The sequence below is a fragment of the Arvicanthis niloticus genome, chromosome 2 (assembly GCF_011762505.2).
Source record: "Arvicanthis niloticus isolate mArvNil1 chromosome 2, mArvNil1.pat.X, whole genome shotgun sequence".
Taxonomy (NCBI): Eukaryota; Metazoa; Chordata; class Mammalia; order Rodentia; family Muridae; genus Arvicanthis; species Arvicanthis niloticus.
The window spans coordinates 12,142,718-12,161,452 of NC_047659.1; the positions used below are offsets into that span (position 1 = coordinate 12,142,718).

Sequence of the window (18,735 nt, forward strand, 5' to 3'; positions counted from 1 at the left end):
GGACAGGAGAGGGAGAGGCAGCTGGAGAGCAGAAGGCTTTCCTGTCAGGGGCACAGAGAAAGGAGGAGAGGGAAGCAACTCCCCGGCCTGCTCAGGAGGCCAGGGCACTGGGGGTGACCTTCCAAGGTCAAGGTTCTATACTGACACATCCCTCTCAGCCCTCAGGTGTGCCTGAAGCTGTGCCAGCATAAAATAACACCATTTCCAATATAGTTAAGTGCAAAGTCAAGCTTTTATGGCCTTTTCTGTCCTTGGTATTTTTCTTTCAAGCAAGGCCATGTTTTTTTTTTGTTTGTTTGTTTTTTGTTTTAATAAGGTGCTACATTTCAGTGGGTCTCTTCTTCCGGCCCCAACAAACACCCCTGACTGCTACCTTTTACAGACTTGTTCCAGTTTATTGGTGCTGATGTCCAATAGCCTTGGGGGACCTGTCTTCATCTCCCCACAAGGCTATAGCATTTCACAAAGTTGTAATTCTTCGCTTGTGTTTTACTATAAAGAAAGTGTATCAGATTCTAGGATAGGTTTCCAACCAAGTGAGCCTGGCTCCTAGGAGAAGGAGAAATGCCACAGACAGCAGTACTCGGGAAGGCTAGCTATGCAGTAGAACTTCCTCAGGCATTTTCACAGCCGTTTAAAAAGATGTCTTCAGCAAACTGGTCCAAATTAGCTACAAATGCTTGGCAGGATGCACACGTTGTATCTGTGGGCCAATATTCAATCCAGGTAGAGGAATCCAGAGGGTATATATACCTAGCAAGACAAAATGGAAACAGTGTTGGTATTGGTAATGGTGCAGAAGTGTTCCATACTTAATGATAATGTGTGTGTGTGTGTGTGTGTGTGTGTGTGTGTGTGTGTGTGTGTATGTGTGTGCGTGCGCACGCACACACACACACACAGAAGCCAGAGGTCAACCTTGGGTGCTTTTTCTCATGCACTATCGACAATTTTATTTTATTTTTCTTTGAGACAAAGCCTCTTACTGGCCTAGAACTTGCCAGCAGGTGAGGCCGCCTGACGTGCAAGCCCCAGGGATCCACCTGTCTGTCTCTCCAGTGCTGAGATTACAAGTATGCACCACTAATCCTGTTTGTTTGTTTTTAAAGACTAATTATTTATTATTTGTTTAATGTGTGTGGCTCTTTTGTCTGCCCGTATGTTTGTGTACCACACAGGATGCCTGGTGCCTGTGGAGCCCAGAAGAGAGCATACAATCCCCTGGAATTGGAGTTCCAGGTTATTGTAAGGCACCATATGGGCACTGGGATTTGAACCTGGAGCCTCTGGAAGAACAGCCTGTGCTTTCAATCACAAAACCATTTTCCAGACCCACGTGCCTGCTTTTGTTTTTTGCTTTGCTGTAGGTTCTGGTCAGTGACATCAGTTCTTCACGCATGCAGAACAAGCACTTTACTGACGAAGCTGTCATCTCAGCTCACGAGGCCAGCTCTTTACAGATAATAAGGTGCATATTTAAACATATTTACAATTAGAACTTTTTGCATATGAAGGAGCAGGCTGGCAGCCAGAGGATATGGACATGTATTCTCAATTCCCCATCAGGCTCTTGGGTGGTTGATCCCTCAGTCAAGGCTTTAGGTACAGTGATGGTGGCCAACAATACTCCTAATGATTTATTTATTGGTTGAAATTAAGGTACCAGTGGAGCGCAAATGTGTTAAAGGACAGTCAACCCAGAGAGGAGATCAACGCTGGTGACTTACTTGAAACTGAAATTGTGTTTGATCTGCAGAGCCTCTTTACCCATGATTAAATACTGCTTCCCTTTCAACAGGTTGGCGTTGGTACAGCTCATCTTTTTAATGAAGGTGACCTCAGAGTCTCTCTCAGCAGCGGCTTCCCCTGAGACACAAACAAGGCAGCTTATCAGAGTCACATTAGTCTTAGTCATGACCTCTCTCGAGCTGCTCTGATCCTCAGAGAGGTGAATATTGCTTGAAGATGTTCTAGTCCTGTGGTTGACTGAGACTCGGGAGCCAGACTGTCTGGGTTAAAGCCCAGCAGTGCTGGTTCCCACTGTGTGGCTCTGGGCACTGATTTACACTCCCTGAGGTAAGGCCTTGGCCTGTCATCTGAACACTGACTCGGTGTTAAAGCAGAACTTCTAGGGAGGCTGAATGGGCTATACCACAGGAAAAGTGCCGAGAGCAAAGTAAGAGCCAGGGCCACTGTTCAATGACGGTGCATTGCCCATCTCTATGTGTTACGTACCTAATTAACGAAGTCTTTGTAGCTGGCAGTTGTCAGCTTTCTAGAAAGGCACATGGTGCGAAGGGATCGCAAACTTAAGGGAAGATACCTTTGGGATTCCTAAGAGGCTCAGAAATAGTCATGACTTGATACTTCTGCCCAGAATGCAGTCTTCCCCATGAAGCCTGTTGGGTTTCACATGTGTTTAAGCCTACCTTCATGTCTCAGAGTATCAGCTAAGCCCTCCTTGTTCACTTCCATTGTAATAGTAACAGAGACTGAATCTGGGGTCTTCAACAGGTTAGGTAAGCATTCTAGCACTGAGATCTATCCACCCCTGACTCCTTTTATACCTTTATATATCAATCTAATGTCCCCCTCTCTCCCCTCCCTTCTCCTTTCCCCCTCTGGCTCTCTCCAAGAACAAAGTGTTTTCTGACTTGAAATTCTGACTTGAAAGAAGATGGATATCAATAAAAACGCATTATGATTCAGACTTACAATCCCATCTATTGGAGAATTCATAGTCACTGAAATGAGAGATTGGTTGTTTGAAAGATATCAATGGGGCAATAAGCTTAAGTTATTTAATAAATCACTTACTCCATTTTAAATGTGTTTTAAGGGCCAGCAAGATGGCTCATCAGGGGAAGGTACTTGGTTCCTCCAAGCAGAATGACCTGAGCTCAATGCCCAGGTGCCGAATGGCAGAAGGAGAAAGCCAACTTCTGCAAGTTGCCCTCTGACCTCCCCCATGCATACCATAGATAATTGCATATGCACACACGAATAAATGTGATTTAAAAGGTTACTTTAAGTAACTTAAAGCGAAATGCTGAAAGCGAAAGGTGGTTATGGCTTTTGCTAACATGCAGAGCATTGGATGAAGTCTGTGATAAGAGGATTCAATGAGAGATGGAGGCTTCACGAAGGTGAGACCTCTGCTCCTGTAGTCATCTCCTTTGTGTCTGATACAACGCCTGGTTCATAGGGTGCACTAAGTGTTGAAGAGAAGGAGAAGCTCTCACCTGTTTTGTAAATATCCAGAAGAGTCGCAGTGTACTTGACAAAAATGTTTTCTTCAGTGGCTGATGTGATCTTGACCTTATAAGCTGGTGAAAACAAACCAGGATGAAACAAACACAACCAATGCCACCCCCAGTAGAAGCGGGGCTTGCCATCGGGTGAGGAACGAGCATGGCAGCTGTCAAGGGTGCCCTGAAGTAGCTCTCATTCATTCCTCAGCCAAATCGATAGATTAAAAAAAATGATGACAAATTCAAAGGAAAGAAATAAAAGAATCCAAAGTCCGTTCTGACATCAGTAATTGTACTGAGAAGATGCTGTAGAGAGCAATGATACCAACACCAGGACCAGGGTCACTTAAGTTATTTAATAAATATCTTCCTGTTCCTTATGTACCTCATGGCCTTGAGCAAACATTTAATGTCCTTGATGTGATTAGATACATTGACCAAGGCAACTCAGCAGAAAGAACAGCCTATGGCTTCAGAGAGTTAGGGCTCATGACACAGCTCAAGATGGCAGAACTGCTGACAGCTTATATCTTGACCCTCCAGGTGGAGGCAGACAGAGCAAGGAGGTGGGGGGAGGGGAGGGGAGGGAGAGAGAGAGACAGAGAGAGAGAGAGAGAGAGAGAGAGAGAGAGAGAGAGAGAGAGAGAGAATGAGAATAGCTTGGACTTTTGAGATCCCCAGTGACATATCTCCATCTCAAACAGGTCTACCAACAGCGGATCAAGTATTTGAGCCTATGGAGTCTGGTCTCATTCAAGATCACACAAGGACTTAACTCTCTCAGGACCTTGAGACAGCCCACCGCTGCACATGGAAACGTAGATCTGAGCTCCGGACAATGAGAAGTAAGAAGAGCCTCAAGCACAGAGAGCAACTCTACAGACAGCCACAAAATCAGTCAGTTGTCTTCTGTGCTTTCAGAAGAAATCTAAAGTAGTGACCTTGTTTCTCCTCCCCTGCTCTGCTGCCTCTGCTCTCCCCACTGTAAGAACACTCGGCTGAAATCTTAACACTCTGTGGCTTCTCTCTCCCTGTCTCTCTCTGTCTATCTCTTTATTTATTTTTAAATTATGTGTATTTTAAATTTAAAATTTTTTATTTTATCTAAAACTTTTAAATTATTTTAAATTATATTTTTAAATTATCTGTGTGTCTGTGCTGGGTTTGTGTTAGGGTCTAGGTAAAATATTAAGACCTAGATGGGGTGTGTGTGTGTGTGTGAAGAGATGGCTCAGCAGTTAAGAGCACTGACTGCTCTTCCCAGAGGTCCTGAGTTCAATTCCCAGCAACCACATGGTGGCTCACAACCATCTGTAATGGGATCTGATGCCCTCTTCTGGTGTGTCTGACAGCTACAGTGTACTCATATAAATAAAATAAACAAATCTTTTTTAAAAAGAGACCTAGATGGAATGTTAAGGCCTAGGTTACCTGGCTGGCCTGCTGTTTCCGGCTGTTACTGCTATTATAAAGAAACTTTCTCATATGCTGTTTCTGTTGTTATGAGGAGACTTTCTCACGACAAAGTTAATTATACATCCTGTTATGTTCCATGTCCTCTAAAACCAATCACGATAGAAGTCAGTAAAACTGCTTTGCAGAGTTACCCACAATAAGCCTGGATCTGAACCAACCATATAGTAGCACTCCCTGCATCTGTGTGCAGGCTTTTATGGTATTTGCTTGTTTGTTTGTTTGTTTGTTTGTTTGTTTTGTTTTTCAAGACAGGATTTCTCTGTGTAGCCCTGGCTGTCTTGGAACTCACTCTGTACACCAGGCTAGCCTCGAACTCAGAAATCCGCCTGCCTCTGCCTCCCAAGTGCTGGGATTAAAGGCGTGTGCCACCACTGCCCGGCAGTATTTGCTTTTATAACCTTCTCCTGGGATGGACCCCAACATAGGAGAGACTCCTGCATTTATTTAGAATAAGACTTCTATACTGAGTAGGGGTCAAGTCAAGTTTAAGTTCTCAAGACTTCCCTAGAAACTGAGATCCTACTTGGCAGAAAGAGACACGTATGTGGGTGACAGACATCCTGATTGACAAGTTAAGAAAGCAGTGTTAGACTAGTCCCATCCTGGTGGACCAGACATGAATCTTAAACAAGGCAAGACCCCTGACACAGCTGAATACCCCAACCAATGGGAGCAGGATATGTGTACAACAAAGACCTGTTCCTAAGGAAGTTCCTATCCCTAAATAGTGATTGGTGGGATAACTTGGCACAGATGTTTGTAGAGTTAAGGCTTAAAAAGCCATCTAGGAGCTTGACTTAAGGTCATGGTTCAGCTCCTGAGCCTGGAACATGGCCCTGATCAATCAGTCAGTCTTGGAATGTGGTGGTCAATAATCCATCCTTATTTGACTGAGATTGGTGTTTGTGTGCTTTGTGCAGTGATTCTCAGACTCCAATAGTTTGTGCACACGAAGGGAATGCACATGGAGGCCAGAGGCTGGATCTGTGGAGATGGAATTACAGGCAGTTGTGAGCTGCTTGACATGGGTGCTGGGAACTGAACTCTGTAGGGACGATCTCTTGTGTACTATGTGGAAACATCACTTGTCAATAAAAATCTGATGGCTTAGAGCAAAAGGCAGGAGGTAGAAGTTGGGAGTTCCTGTAGAGAGATTGGAACTCTGGGAGATAGTCAGAGGTGGGTGATTTATCCCAGGCGCTGAGGAAATTGGACTAATGAAATGGAGGAGAGGTTAACTAGTCATGTAGAAGACAGGCTAGTTTAAATAGGTTACAGAAGTTACCAGCTAGTCAGGGAATGAGCCAAAGCTTATGGTCTAGGCATTTATTCACAAATAAATAAACCTCCAAGTTGTTATTCGGGAACTAAGGTGTTCGTGGAAAACCAGAGGTTAGAAAACTGAGCTCCTATAGAAGAACATTACACATGAGTAACCACTGAGCCATCCCTTAAGTCCCAATTTCTGTGGTTTTTCAAAAGCTTTCTTGGAATAAGTGTAGTACCTTTATTCAAACAAGGGACCCGAAGGAACGTGATACTCACATAGTGCCACAGACGTGATACTCACATAGTGCCACAGTGTACAGTGTCTCATCTCTCTAACTGAACATGCACTGATGACATCGTATTTAAAAGGGCTCTGGTGAACATCTACACTCACCATATGCAATCTCTGGTTTACAGGCTGTTTCTTTCCTGGTGTCTGCAGAGATGTCCAGGTCCAGTTCTGCCTGCAGTTGCCCACAGTCAGCTAGATCATGTGGAGAAGGGTGAGAGTTAGCTTAGTCTACTGATGCAGGCATTCTCTGTGGGAGTGAGCCCCAAGACAATCTGGGATCATTCATACAAACGTCATACTCTTAAGACCTGTCCCTTTTCTTCTCTTAGATGAAATGAAACATTGTAAAACAAAAGTGAAACCAGCTGACCAAAGTCTTGAACATGGACTTATGATTACGTTTGTTCCACAGCCAGCACTTCAGAAATGCATAGCCTTCCCTTAAAGGAAGGGAGTGGGGAGTAACTTTCCGTTTTCGGAGTCTAATGGAACATAAAATGATTCCCCAGAATTAAAAGAGAGAGGAAAAGACTTGGTGGCCAAGCCCCGCCTCTGTTCTCTTTGGCTATTGTTCTTTGCCAAAAAAAAAAAAAAAAAAAAAAAAAAGTAGAAAAAAGTAAAAAGGAAGCACATTGTGTCCCCTGAACCCCCCACAAACGTGTCTGAGTGGTCTTCCACGGTTCTTGAACAGTGTCCCGGGTGTTTGGGAGCTGTAAGGAATTGTTACTTTTCGGTCAGCTTCAATTATGCATCGACTTGAGAGAAAGGACTGTTTGACCAAACAGAAGACCTTCAGACAGGCAAAGGCAGACTGATCAGGCGCTTACCTTCCACACATTTGCAAGCAGCTCCTTCGCAGACTCTCTGAAGCCTGGTGTCAGAAGTGCTATAAAACATGGTGCACTGCTTATCTGTGAGGATGCAGATATGGTTACAGGAAGTGGCTGAGTTGAAACACAGTATTTATTGGCCATTGAGTCTCTTACAAGGGGCCTCAGAGATGGTCAATCTCTGTTTTTTAAAAGGGCTCCAGGCCCAAAGAGGTTAAATTATGAATTAAGTTTCTAAAGAAGACCCCCCTCCCCCACACACATACTTTGTTATTTTGCTCTGTGCTCAAAATTTTACTGTTCCATAGTCATTTCTTAGAATGAAAGTATTTTATGCTCCAAAGAATGAGAATAATTAAAGTATATCACTCCAGGGTCTTAGAAGGAATTGCAATTATTCAGGCTTGATGAGCTCTCTCTCTCTCTCTGGCATACACACGTGAAAGACATGTGTGATAGATACACACACACACACACGTATGTATGTATGTATGTATGTATGTATGTATGTATGTATATGAAGAGGGATTAGCTGTGTTTTATGTGATTTCAGAGGATAAAACTAGGGTCAGCATTTGCTGCATTTAAGGATTTTCTAACAAGCAGAACTGCCCAGAGTGGATAGAAAGCTGTGTGTGATCCCTCACCATCTCAGAAGGAGCTGAACTGAGTTTACATGTAGATGCTACACTACATAACAGGGTCATGAACATGAACACATTTCAGGGCTGGTGGAAATGTCATAAAACCATGTAATTTCAGTGCATGCTGGCAACTGTTGATTTGTGCCAACTGTGAGAATACAGAAAGGGTGGGTCTTTCTGGGAGGATGAAAAAAATAGGAACAGTTAATCAGGCTCCTCTAGAGAGGAGAGAGTCAAGGGACACAGGCAGTGACTACCACAAAGGAACTTGAGACAAAGCATTTTAACGTTGAGGGTGACATAGTCCGGTTATGTAAAAAGGAAGAAGCTCAAATGTGAACTGACTGGCTCCATTACAAAGTTGCTTGAACACAGAGCTTAAAAATGAGTGTATAGGTTGGCCTTTCTGAATTACGCACTAAGAAATGCAGTCTGTAAGACCATTGGCTTCCTTGCATTTCTAAGTTATAGGAAGATGGCAGCAGGGTCTTCTGGGGAACTGTAGAGTAGATCGGAGCCAGTTACCTGGTCTGTGATACTCATACACCGTGAAGGTAGCAGGATTCAGAAACCCAACTCGGAAAAGTTCAAATATCCGGAACCGGACACAAAGGAAATCTCTGGAGGGAATCTGTTTGACAAAGCCAAGGTTTTAAGGGAGGTGTGGGGAAGAGGTATTCGCAATGCTTCGGCCTGTGTAGACACAGTGCAAGGTGCCAGGAGGTGGAGCTTACCGAATTCAGTTGCAGAATAACATGGCCATCTTTGATCTGGTAATCAGTTAGGAGTTGATCCACTCCTTCCACAAGCTGAGGAAGAAAGGGGAGGGAAGTTTGAATTTACTTTTCAAATCTTTGTGTTTAATTACACTTCCTTGTTGACAGAATATTAAGTCACACCATAGCCCACTACTCTGAGCGGAAGGACGATTCCTTTCTGGCCGGAGCGCGTCACTGCACATGCTCCTGCTTCATTTTCATGAATCAAATTACAGTTACATATTTGTTTTAGAAAGAATATTTTGGGTGGTTGTATGACAGTGAGATAGTGAAGTAAAAGACTAGAAGTTTGCCCATAAAACAACATAGGAAAGAAACCCAAGCAGTCACAACATCTCAAAGAGAGCACTTGCAGCACGTAAGTCTTCTTGGTTTGCTCCGATTCCTGTAGGCAGCGATATATCCATTACTGCATGGGAGGACCCGGAGGCTGACTCCTCCTTGCTGGGCTTGTAGCTAAAATAAATCAGAGACTGATTAATAATCCAGAGGTGATTAAATAAATAATAAGATTCTTTAAGAAAAGGCCCTGTTACTTAGCAGCCTTTCTTTACATATATATATATATATATATATATATATATATATATATATATATATATTTTTTTTTTTTTTTTTTGAGACAAGGTCTCATTATGTAGCCATTGGCTGTCCTGAAGCTACCTACCTATGTAGACCAGGCTGGCCTCCAACTCACCGAGCTCTCCCTGCCTCTGCCTCCCTAAGTGCTGGGATTAAAGGCGTGCGCCACTACACCTATTATCGGCTTTTAGCATTTACATTTGGTTCTCTGTATTTAGGCATATGGGTCAGATCCTGAGAGCTTTCGAGCTGCAGAAGATCTTGGCGCTTTCTATCCTAATGCTTTCCTTGCGGGGCAATCCCAGCACACTGCCCATCTGGAGCAGAGAAATCATCCGCTCCACGACAACAGATGAAGAAACTGGAGCCAGAGTTCGGCACTCAGTCGGGGTTATACAGTTGGTTCATGAAGAGCAGTGTATGAATCCAGGTTTCTTGAGTTTTATTCTAGGTTTTTTTGTTTTGTTTTGTTTTGTTTTTTTGTTTGTTTGGTTTTTTTTTTTTTTTGGTGGGTTTTTGAGATAGGGTTTCTCTGTGTAGCCCTGGCTGTCTTGGAGCTCACTCTGTACACCAGGCTAGCTTCGAACTCAGAAATCCGCCTGCCTCTGTCCCCCAAGTGCTGAGATTAAAGGCGTGCGCCACCACTGCCCGGCCTTATTCTAGTTTTTCTAACAGACTACTTCCAAGGCAAAATATTAGTTGTATATCAGAAAGAGACAAGAAACCCTAACACTAGCCCTAATCCCAGGAATAGATCAGAACAAAACACATCACCACCATGTCAGCAGTTCCTTCCTGCATATGTCAGATTGTGCTTGGTTATATTTTGTCTTTCCTTTACTCTTGTCTGTTTTTTAAGTTCTTGGGCATGGGTACCCCATAGGAAAAAAAATATAAGGCTCTAAAGACCTTTGTCTAGGAATTTGGCTAGTTTGAGGTTAAGAAGAAGCAAAGTGGGTAAAATAGAAATTCATATTCACTCATGTTCTCTCCACCCCCACCCCTGCCCAGGAAGAGGATCAGTCAATCTGGGTCATGTACAGTCTCACTGTGCAATTTCCACAAATCATTTTCTTATTTTTGAGAAGTATGAACAAGTGTTTTAAACCATCTGTATGACTCTTGGGCTTGGGGGGCAAATGTTCAGTGCTACCAGCAGGCTGAGCCAGAGAACTGAGGAGAAAGGGGACTGGGGTGGAGGAGGGAGAGAGCCAGTGACACAAGGTGATCCTGGGTCCCAGCCTCACTGCAGGAGAGCAGGATGAAGAGGTAGTTCACAATTGATTTAGCCCTAAGGAACCATCTTGGGAAGCCGGTGATTAGGGAGCAGAAGTGTGAAGATGTATCTTTTCCTCAGCCTCCCCATGCAGAGCACATAAAACAGCGCTTGTTAGGAATTTTAAAAGTCTCATTTACCACAATAAGTAAAGTCACTAAAAAAATCCCTGATTCATAAAAATCTAACTCCATCCCTACCAAAGGAGCCATTTAGAAGGGATGTCTCAGCATTCCCTTAACTGGGAAGAGGGAAGCAGGGGTTTCTGGCTCACAGATGCAAATACTACTTCTGCAGGATGCAAGAGGACTTGAGGGTGGAGAGTATCTGTGAAAAGGTCAGTGGAGCTTGATGACTGGTTGCCATGGGGACTGTTTCAATCATGGAACAGAAATCCTTCCTTCAAGAAGCCCTTTGCCTGCTGCCAAATTCAGCAATCTTCCCCAGAGGCATTTTGTTGTAGAAATGAAATCCTTCCAGCCCCCTCTGCTTTTCTTGAGTCTAACAAGAGGTTGAAAAGAAAGAGAGAAAGAAAGAAAGAAAGAAAGAAAGAAAGAAAGAAAGAAAGAAAGAAAAGAAAGGAAAGAAAAGAAAGAAAAAGAAAGAAAGAAAGCAAGCAAGCTACACGAAAGAGACCTCTGAACATGGGGCTGTTCTGGCAATTTTTTAATCAGGAGAGAATATTTGAAGGCAAAGAATGTCTTTAATGAATAAGGGCTGCTTAGTTACTTTGGAATCTACCCAACCTAACTCCAGTGTTACAGAGCCAAAAGCAACTTCTACCTGCCTTTTTTGTCCCTAATCCATAAAATAATAAATAGATAAATAAATAAATAAATAAATAATAAAGCAAAACCCCAAAACCAAGGCAAACCCCAAAAGACATGCCACATAGTCTCCTTTCTTGTGTTGTGGCATTAGGTGTCTTGTCAAGAATGTCACAGGAATGACTTTTGAAAGCACCTTTTTGTTTACAACAGGGTTGGGGACAATCAAAACTGGCAGAAACTCAGAAGTCAGACAGTCCAACATGCTTTATAGGAAAGGTCCGGAGAACGAATTGCTCTGCTCTGCTGAGGATTATTTGAGTGGTTTCCCCCACTGGGGGCTACCCTCAAGTGTACCACCCCTTATCCCAGAGTGCTTCTCCAGCCAGCCCCAGATGTCTTCTTGTCAGGTCTTGTGTACTGATTCTAGCTTTCCCCAGATGCTTGTTCAGACTACATTGTGACTCATGTTATAGGTTTCTTTTTTTAAAAATTGGATATTATATTTACATTTCAGATTTTATCCCCTTACCTCATCCGCATTCCTCCCATGACCCATGAACCTCCTATCCCATCCTCCCTTCTCCTGCTTCTATGAGGATGTGCCCCCACCTACCCCCATTTCAAAGAGAGCCATGGCATTCCCTGTCTCTGGCACCTGAGAGGAGGAATGGCAGTTAGCTAGAAGAAAGCTGCTGGGAGGTGACCTTGGGGAAGGGACATTGGGGTGAGAAAGGTTTGAGAAGAAACAAAAGGTAAAACTGCCAAGGGCAGAAGTAAAGAAGCTGGAAAGAAGAAAGGGAAGGAGGAAGTTAGGAGAGAAGGAAGGAGGAAGGCTGGGAGGGAGGAGGGGGAAGGGAAGGAAGGAGGAAGGAAAGAAGTTAAGAAGGAATAGGGAGGGGGAGGAAGAAGAAAGGGAGGGTGGAAGGAGGTTAAGAAGGAGGGAGGGAGAGAGGGTGGGAGGGAGGAAGAAGGCATTAAGGAGGGAAGGAGGGCTTCCTGCCAGGCAATGAAGCCTAGGTGGTAGCAAAAGGCAGACAAGTGAGAGAGGCTGGGGCCAGAGACATGGCTGAGAATATTTCTTGGGACTAATAGTCTTACAGTACAAGGACTGAGAGAGGTGGATTAGATACTGAATGGAATGGGCACCAGAGGCCTTGCCTCTGCCTCTAATGGAGACTGTGGCAGGTCACATCACCTCCTCGGCTGTCAGCTCTTTTATTTCTAAAACAAAGGAATTCCTACATCATCATCAAAGTCCCTCCACTTAGAATCTAGTACGAGTTTTGTACCAATTTCAAGGTCCACATTAGGCATTTTGGCACCATATATGATTATGGGTATGTAAACCAACGAACTATGATTTGGGTTTTGCCTGTTACTGATAATATGAAGACTCGGGGAGACAGGACATGGCAGGTGGCTCTGGAAGGCAATGGAAACATGAAACATGTGTTCTAGCCCTGGCTTCGCTGCCAACAGTTTACTCACTAAGCCCAGAAGAGTGTGTGTTTTAAAACCAGGGCACACTTTACAGACACACTAGGAAGGAGGCCATGGCAAGCAGACTTACTGACTCCCAAGATGCTCACATCCTACCTAATCTCTTGACCTGTGATGATGCTGTGCAGGGCTTTATACATGTGACTTGATTCAGGATTGATGTGTGTGTTGCTCTGTGTGTGTGTGCACTTTGTGTGTCTGTGGTGTGTGTGTGTGGTATGCATGTATATGTGTGCTTTGTGTGTGTGTATGATGTGCAGTGTGTGTGTGTGTGTCTGTGGTGTATGCTCTGTGTATGTGTGAGTGTATGTGTGTGTGTATGCACTCCCGTGTGTGTGTGTGTGTGTGTGTGTGTGTGTGTGTGTGTGTGTGTGTGTGTGTTGTGTGTTATTTGGAGGCATTCACTGGACTCACAAGACACTTTATAAAGGGAAAATGAAGGAGAGCAGAGATGGCGTAAGGATGACAAGGATCTAATTCAGAGTGAGCCAAGATGCCGCCTAGCAGCAGTAGGCAACTAACAGAGTAACCAGTTTAGGGGTTTGCATTTAGCCAGCAGATAGTTTGACATCAACAGTTCAATGCTAGCAGCATCAGGTGGGGCCTGAGCTTTGGGTGTTTCTGTGATTTCTGACCTGAGTGTGCAACCTGAGCTGAGAGCAGTCCGCTGTTAAGGACCACGGTTTTGCTGGTGAATGAGATATTTTCCCCCCTGAGGACATGATCCTTGTGTGAGAAACCTTCTTTATTTTTTTTCCTAATGATTATATCAGATATCTACCATTCTGAAAGATCATCAAAGGTTATTATACTACTTGAATCAGAAGAAGACAAAAACAAAAAACAAACAAACAAACAACAGGAAAGATGACTTAGGAGCAACACTGGAACTGCCTTCTAGAGTAAGCAGCTATTTAAGAATTCCTGCTGTATTCTACACTTAAAGACAAACAACTGGCCAGGTGGTGGTGGCACACAACTTTAATCCCAGCACTCAGGAGGCAGAGGCAGGTGGATATCTGAGTTCGAGGCCAGCCTGGTCTAGAGTGAGTTCCAGGACAACCAGGGCTACACAGAGAAACCCTGTCTTTAAAAAAACCAACAAAACAAAACAAAACAACACCCCCCCAAACCAACCACCGCCACCACCAACAAAAATGAACAATTGGATACTCTTGGATATGTCCAAAGGCTCAAATTGAAGGTACTGCAGCAAAAGCAAGACCTCAGAACCTCCACCTACTCCATGTTCTGGAACTGGGCTCACCTGGCACACGCTACTATGCGCTTCTGTCCAGAGTCACCGTATCTGGATGCTGGCAGACAGAGAAACACACAAACTCATTACAAGGTAGGAAGTAAATCAATCTTTCTTTCTTTCTTTCTTTCTTTCTTTCTTTCTTTCTTTCTTTCTTTCTTTCTAGTTGTTTTAGAGCATGCTCTGATAGAATTGTTAATGAGAAAGTCTCTAAACACACTTAAACATGATTTGTGATCTGAAAGTTGGCATTTGTGGACATTTTAAAGCTACAGACCATGGCAGGATGTCTCCATTGCTGGAGGAGTGCTCTTCTCTCAAATATCTCACCCCCTGAGGAGGTAAGGAAGTGTGGGCAATGTTTTTGAGGAATCTGCAAAGAGGATGGAGGAGAGAGTTGCATCTGCTAGTATAGACGTTTCCCAAAGGAGCAGGCCGGAGTTACTGATGAGGAAGGTATCAGGGGGCATTGGAGCAGAGGTCAGAGGAGGAGGGCAGGAGTGTGCAGGTGAACTCGGCTTTGGACATGGAAGTGCAACCGATTAGCGGAAGCATGGGAAGGCTGTATGCTTAAGGAAAGGTGGGGAGAGCACATTTTAAAAACAACCATAAGTACTAGAGAAACAGCGAGGACAAAGTGAGTGGGAGATGAATGAGGTTATAAAGAAACCTGGGGGAGAAGGAGCTTTCTTGAAATAGAATCCTTACACAATGTAAGAGCAAGCCAAAGTAAAAGCAACCCTGAGCCGGACAACCTGTTACATTCTGTGCAACCTGCTACATTCTTTAAAAGCACCAATTACAAAATAGCAGTACCAAATGCATTCAGTTTAGCTGCTTCATCATTTGATATTCGTTTGTAATGGTAATTTAAATGGTATGTAAAAGCATTACATCTATTGTAATAAAATGGCTGTAATGTTTACTTGGATGCTAGCCTACTTAATAACTAGATGAAACTTTGTGGGGTTTTTTTTTTTTTTTCACCAAATTTCCTAATTAGGGATACTCTCTACTTGACATTTTTAATGTGTAGCTAAAACACTGTACACGTTAAGCTGTCTTACCGTCAACATCTTGGGTATCAATTTTCAAGTAAAAGTTGCAAAATTCCTCAGTGACACTAGTTTTGTGAACCACAGTTTTTACCTGTGTGGGGACACAGAAACAAGAAGAGTCCATGTAAAATGGGAAAATGGAAAGGCCGTGGATAGGACTCTGGCTGAGACGGGAGGGCCGGGGGCTTTGGTGCCTAGCACAAACAGCGTATGTGTGTGGGTCAGTGACTCCACATTTCAAACAAACACAAAGAACCACAAAAACCCAAATGATGACTCTTGGCCAAGCACAGGCTAGCTCCTCAGGCTATAACACCCTACTCCACAGGTTAGCTCCCTGAGCTAACACACCTCACACCTCACTATGCAGGCTAGCTCCCCAGGCCTGCAGAGTCACTTCTTACTCTAGTCTCAGCTAGCCTACGAAGAGCTGACACCTCTACACACTTTCAAGGCAAAGAAGTCCCTGTAAACGTTTGGATGAGCAGGGTACCATCAGAAATAGATACCCTGACAGCAGCCAGAATGGAGGAAAACCAGACAAGCCACGTTCCTCCGAGCCAGCTCATAGATGAGAAAGGTGGAAACATAACCAGAAGCGTCAACGTGATTTCTGCTCAGAGTGTGTAACTCTAAGCTGTGTGGACACACAAAGAACATAGAACATCAACCCCCAAAGACACCGAGTAAGTAAATGAGACAATTATGTGATAAACCATACAACACACGTGCCATGTGCCTCATAAATGCACACACACATCCGTAAAATTTACAGATCTCATACTGTGTAACAATGTCTATATTTTCTAAAATGCTTTATGTGTATATACATCTTTGTTAGGCAACTTTTTCATTGTGCAAACATCATAGAATATAGTTATACAAACTACAATAGTATGGCCTCACTAGCTGTTGTAGTTTTCCGTGACTGTAACATAGGTAGCTATTTGTTGGCAGAAATGTCACAGTGCCGGGTGTGATATAAGCAAAATATAAAAATTCCCACAAATTATGGAAGGTATGCATACAAGGACCACCAGTTATTATCTAAAATAAACTATGAGAAATCTTAAGACATCAAAAAATTAGACAAATGAATCCTACTTTAGTCATGGTGATCCAAGACATAGTTCTGTGACTTTGAATACAGCAAAGTATTTTTTTTTCATGTTACTTAGACACACAGCTTTCCTCGACACCAGTCAAATACTCACATGTACTGTGGCCAAGCCACTGCTGTAGCCTGTGGTGACGATGAGGTCGTCATTGAGGGGTACCTGGAGGGATGGATAGAGAAACCATGCTTTCATTCTTCATTTGATAGAGCGAAGAAAAGAGTTGGGGTGGCAGGGGCCTGCCAGCCTCCTCTCTTGGTTCTTGTGAAATTAAATGGCTGACATTGAAGATCTGCACACAGCAGGCTTTAAGAGATGCCATGACCTCCTACCCCTGCTTTAACTAGATGTTCATTAATTTTACAGACACACACACACACACACACACACATATTCATTGTGAGACTAGATATTTATTTCCCTTTCAAAGTGAAAAAATTTCTTTTGGAGTCTAGTGCAAGACTCAGCATCTCATGTGTCAGTGGAGACTCTTTTCACAAGCGCTGAGATGCAACATGCAAGGCTCTGAAGTGGCCACAGTGTGTGCCTGGTCCTCTGCTATCTCCTGTTTGCACCTTCTTCCATTTTATTTTATTTTATTTTATTTTATTTTATTTTATTTTATTTTATCTTAGTATGTGAGTGCACCATAACTCTCCCCAGGCACACCAGAAGAGGGCATCGGATCCCATTACAAATGGTTATGAGCCATCATGTGGTTGCTGGGAATTGAACTCAGAAAGAACAGTCAGTGCTCTTAATCACTGAGCCATCTCTCCAGGCCTCTCTCCCACTTCTTGATGGTACATCTTCCCTGATTCTGACTGGCTTGTGCTTACTTAAACCCCACCCAGATGCCCCACCCCAAGCCCCTGGAACTCTACCCCAAGCCTCTGGCCACCCCACTTAATTCTACTGAAATCTGTGTTTGCTGTTCTTCTTCCCCCTGCCTGAGAGAAAAGTGAAGACACAGATTCAGCTAAACAGCCGTCCTCCCTAGAGGTGCTCCACCACCCACATGTTCAGTAGTTCAGGGACATTGCAGAAGGGATGACTTTGATCAAGGCTGACTCAGTCCCCATTCCCTCCACACTTGCTTTGTCCACTTCTCTTTGCCTGGCACATTGGTGCAAAGGGGCTAGGTGCACACTCAAGTTAGCCAGTCATTCCTTCAAATTTTATTAAACCCAGGGAAACAGATCACCTTCCCTATTCTCCCTGACAGGACACAGCAGCGTTTACACGGGGAATGAGTGCTTCCAGAAGCCTAATGAGAAAAGCTTGAAGTGAGTCTAGGAAATGCTGTGCATTGTACCCCATCTCTGCCCCCCTCCATCTCACAGTCACTGTGCTTAGAAACAAACATTAGAGACCAGACTGCATTTCGACTAGAGTGCCCATGTCTATTATTTAACTACCTAACACATTGCTTCATGTGGCACATTTTAGGAAAAGCCTTGGCAGTGAATTCCAAGCTAGACAACAGCAGTCCAGGTTTCACATGAAAGCGTCTACATGGAGGTTGTGCTATTTTAAGATGGCAAAATGCCCCTCACATCATTATTCCTGAAGAGAGAAGTAATTCCGCCTACTCGAAGGAGGATGTGATAGCTCCTTTAATTGCCAGCATGACATCACTCGTATCACCCAGAAAGAGCATCTCAGTGAGAGACTACATTGGCCTATATTGGGTTGGCCAATGTCTGTAGAGCAGAGCCTTAATTAGGTTAATTAATACAGGAAGACCCGCCCACTGTAGGCAGCACCATTCTGTGGATGCTGGCCTGAGAAAACTAGAGCAAGCGTACCATTCCCACACTCGCTGGACTGTGGACACGAGTAGCTGCTTAGAGCTCCAGCCTCCTTGATTTCCACCCCCCAAACCTCCGCAATGATGGGCAGTATCCCAGAACTGTGAGTTAAACCTCTTTTCTCATATGTTGTTTTTGTTGGGTATTTTATCACAGCACCGGACACGAAAATAGAATGTAGCCCTACTATGCTGCTCAGACTTAGAGCTTCCCATTAGAGCTTAGATTCATAAGATATGTCTCTGGTGATTTCTAAATGTTCCCTTGGACATGAGACATATTCCCAACTAGAGGCCACAGCATGCCACAGAGAGAGAGAGAGAGAGAGAGAGAGAGAGAGAGAGAGAGAGAGAGAGAGAGAGAGAGAGAGAGAGAATATGACTGGTACAGATTGGAAAAGCCATGCCCTAGACTTGAGAGATGGCTCAGTGGTCAAGAGCACTGGCTGCTCTTCCAGAGGACATGGGTTCAATTCCCAGGACCCACGTGGCAGCTCATAACTGCCTGTAACTCCAGTTTCAGAGGGTCTGATATCTTCACACAACTATACATGCAGACAAAGCACCATTTGCACATTAAATAATAACAAATAAATTATTTAAAAGAAAAGGCCATGCTTGATGTCTAGAGCCCTGTTGTCAGAACTGATTTATTTCAAAAGAAGTTAGAAATCAGATCTGTACTTAAAATGTTGGATCATTAGTCATTGGCATAGATTTTTGTCTATGGCCATGTCCTTACTATTGTTATAATATTATTATATTATTATTTTGCTACGAGCCACTGGTTTATGATTTTGGCTTAAGTTTTATTTCTCATATCTA

General features: G+C 43.7%; 1 protein-coding gene across 1 annotated transcript in view; it reads right to left on the bottom strand.

The window, feature by feature from the left end:
- Positions 1–374: 374 nt before the first annotated feature.
- C5 (complement C5) overlaps positions 375–18,735 on the bottom strand; it is a 77,941-nt gene continuing 59,580 nt past the window's right edge. The window contains exons 31-41 of the mRNA XM_034495334.2: positions 16,200–16,262; positions 14,995–15,076; positions 13,937–13,985; positions 8,895–8,997; positions 8,497–8,571; positions 8,288–8,393; positions 7,116–7,199; positions 6,391–6,480; positions 3,243–3,326; positions 1,728–1,866; positions 375–753 (exon numbers count right to left, since the gene is read on the bottom strand). Coding sequence (XP_034351225.1) covers positions 615–753; positions 1,728–1,866; positions 3,243–3,326; positions 6,391–6,480; positions 7,116–7,199; positions 8,288–8,393; positions 8,497–8,571; positions 8,895–8,997; positions 13,937–13,985; positions 14,995–15,076; positions 16,200–16,262 — 1,014 coding nt within the window. The 3' untranslated portion in view covers positions 375–614. The remainder of the gene's footprint in view (positions 754–1,727; positions 1,867–3,242; positions 3,327–6,390; positions 6,481–7,115; positions 7,200–8,287; positions 8,394–8,496; positions 8,572–8,894; positions 8,998–13,936; positions 13,986–14,994; positions 15,077–16,199; positions 16,263–18,735) is intronic.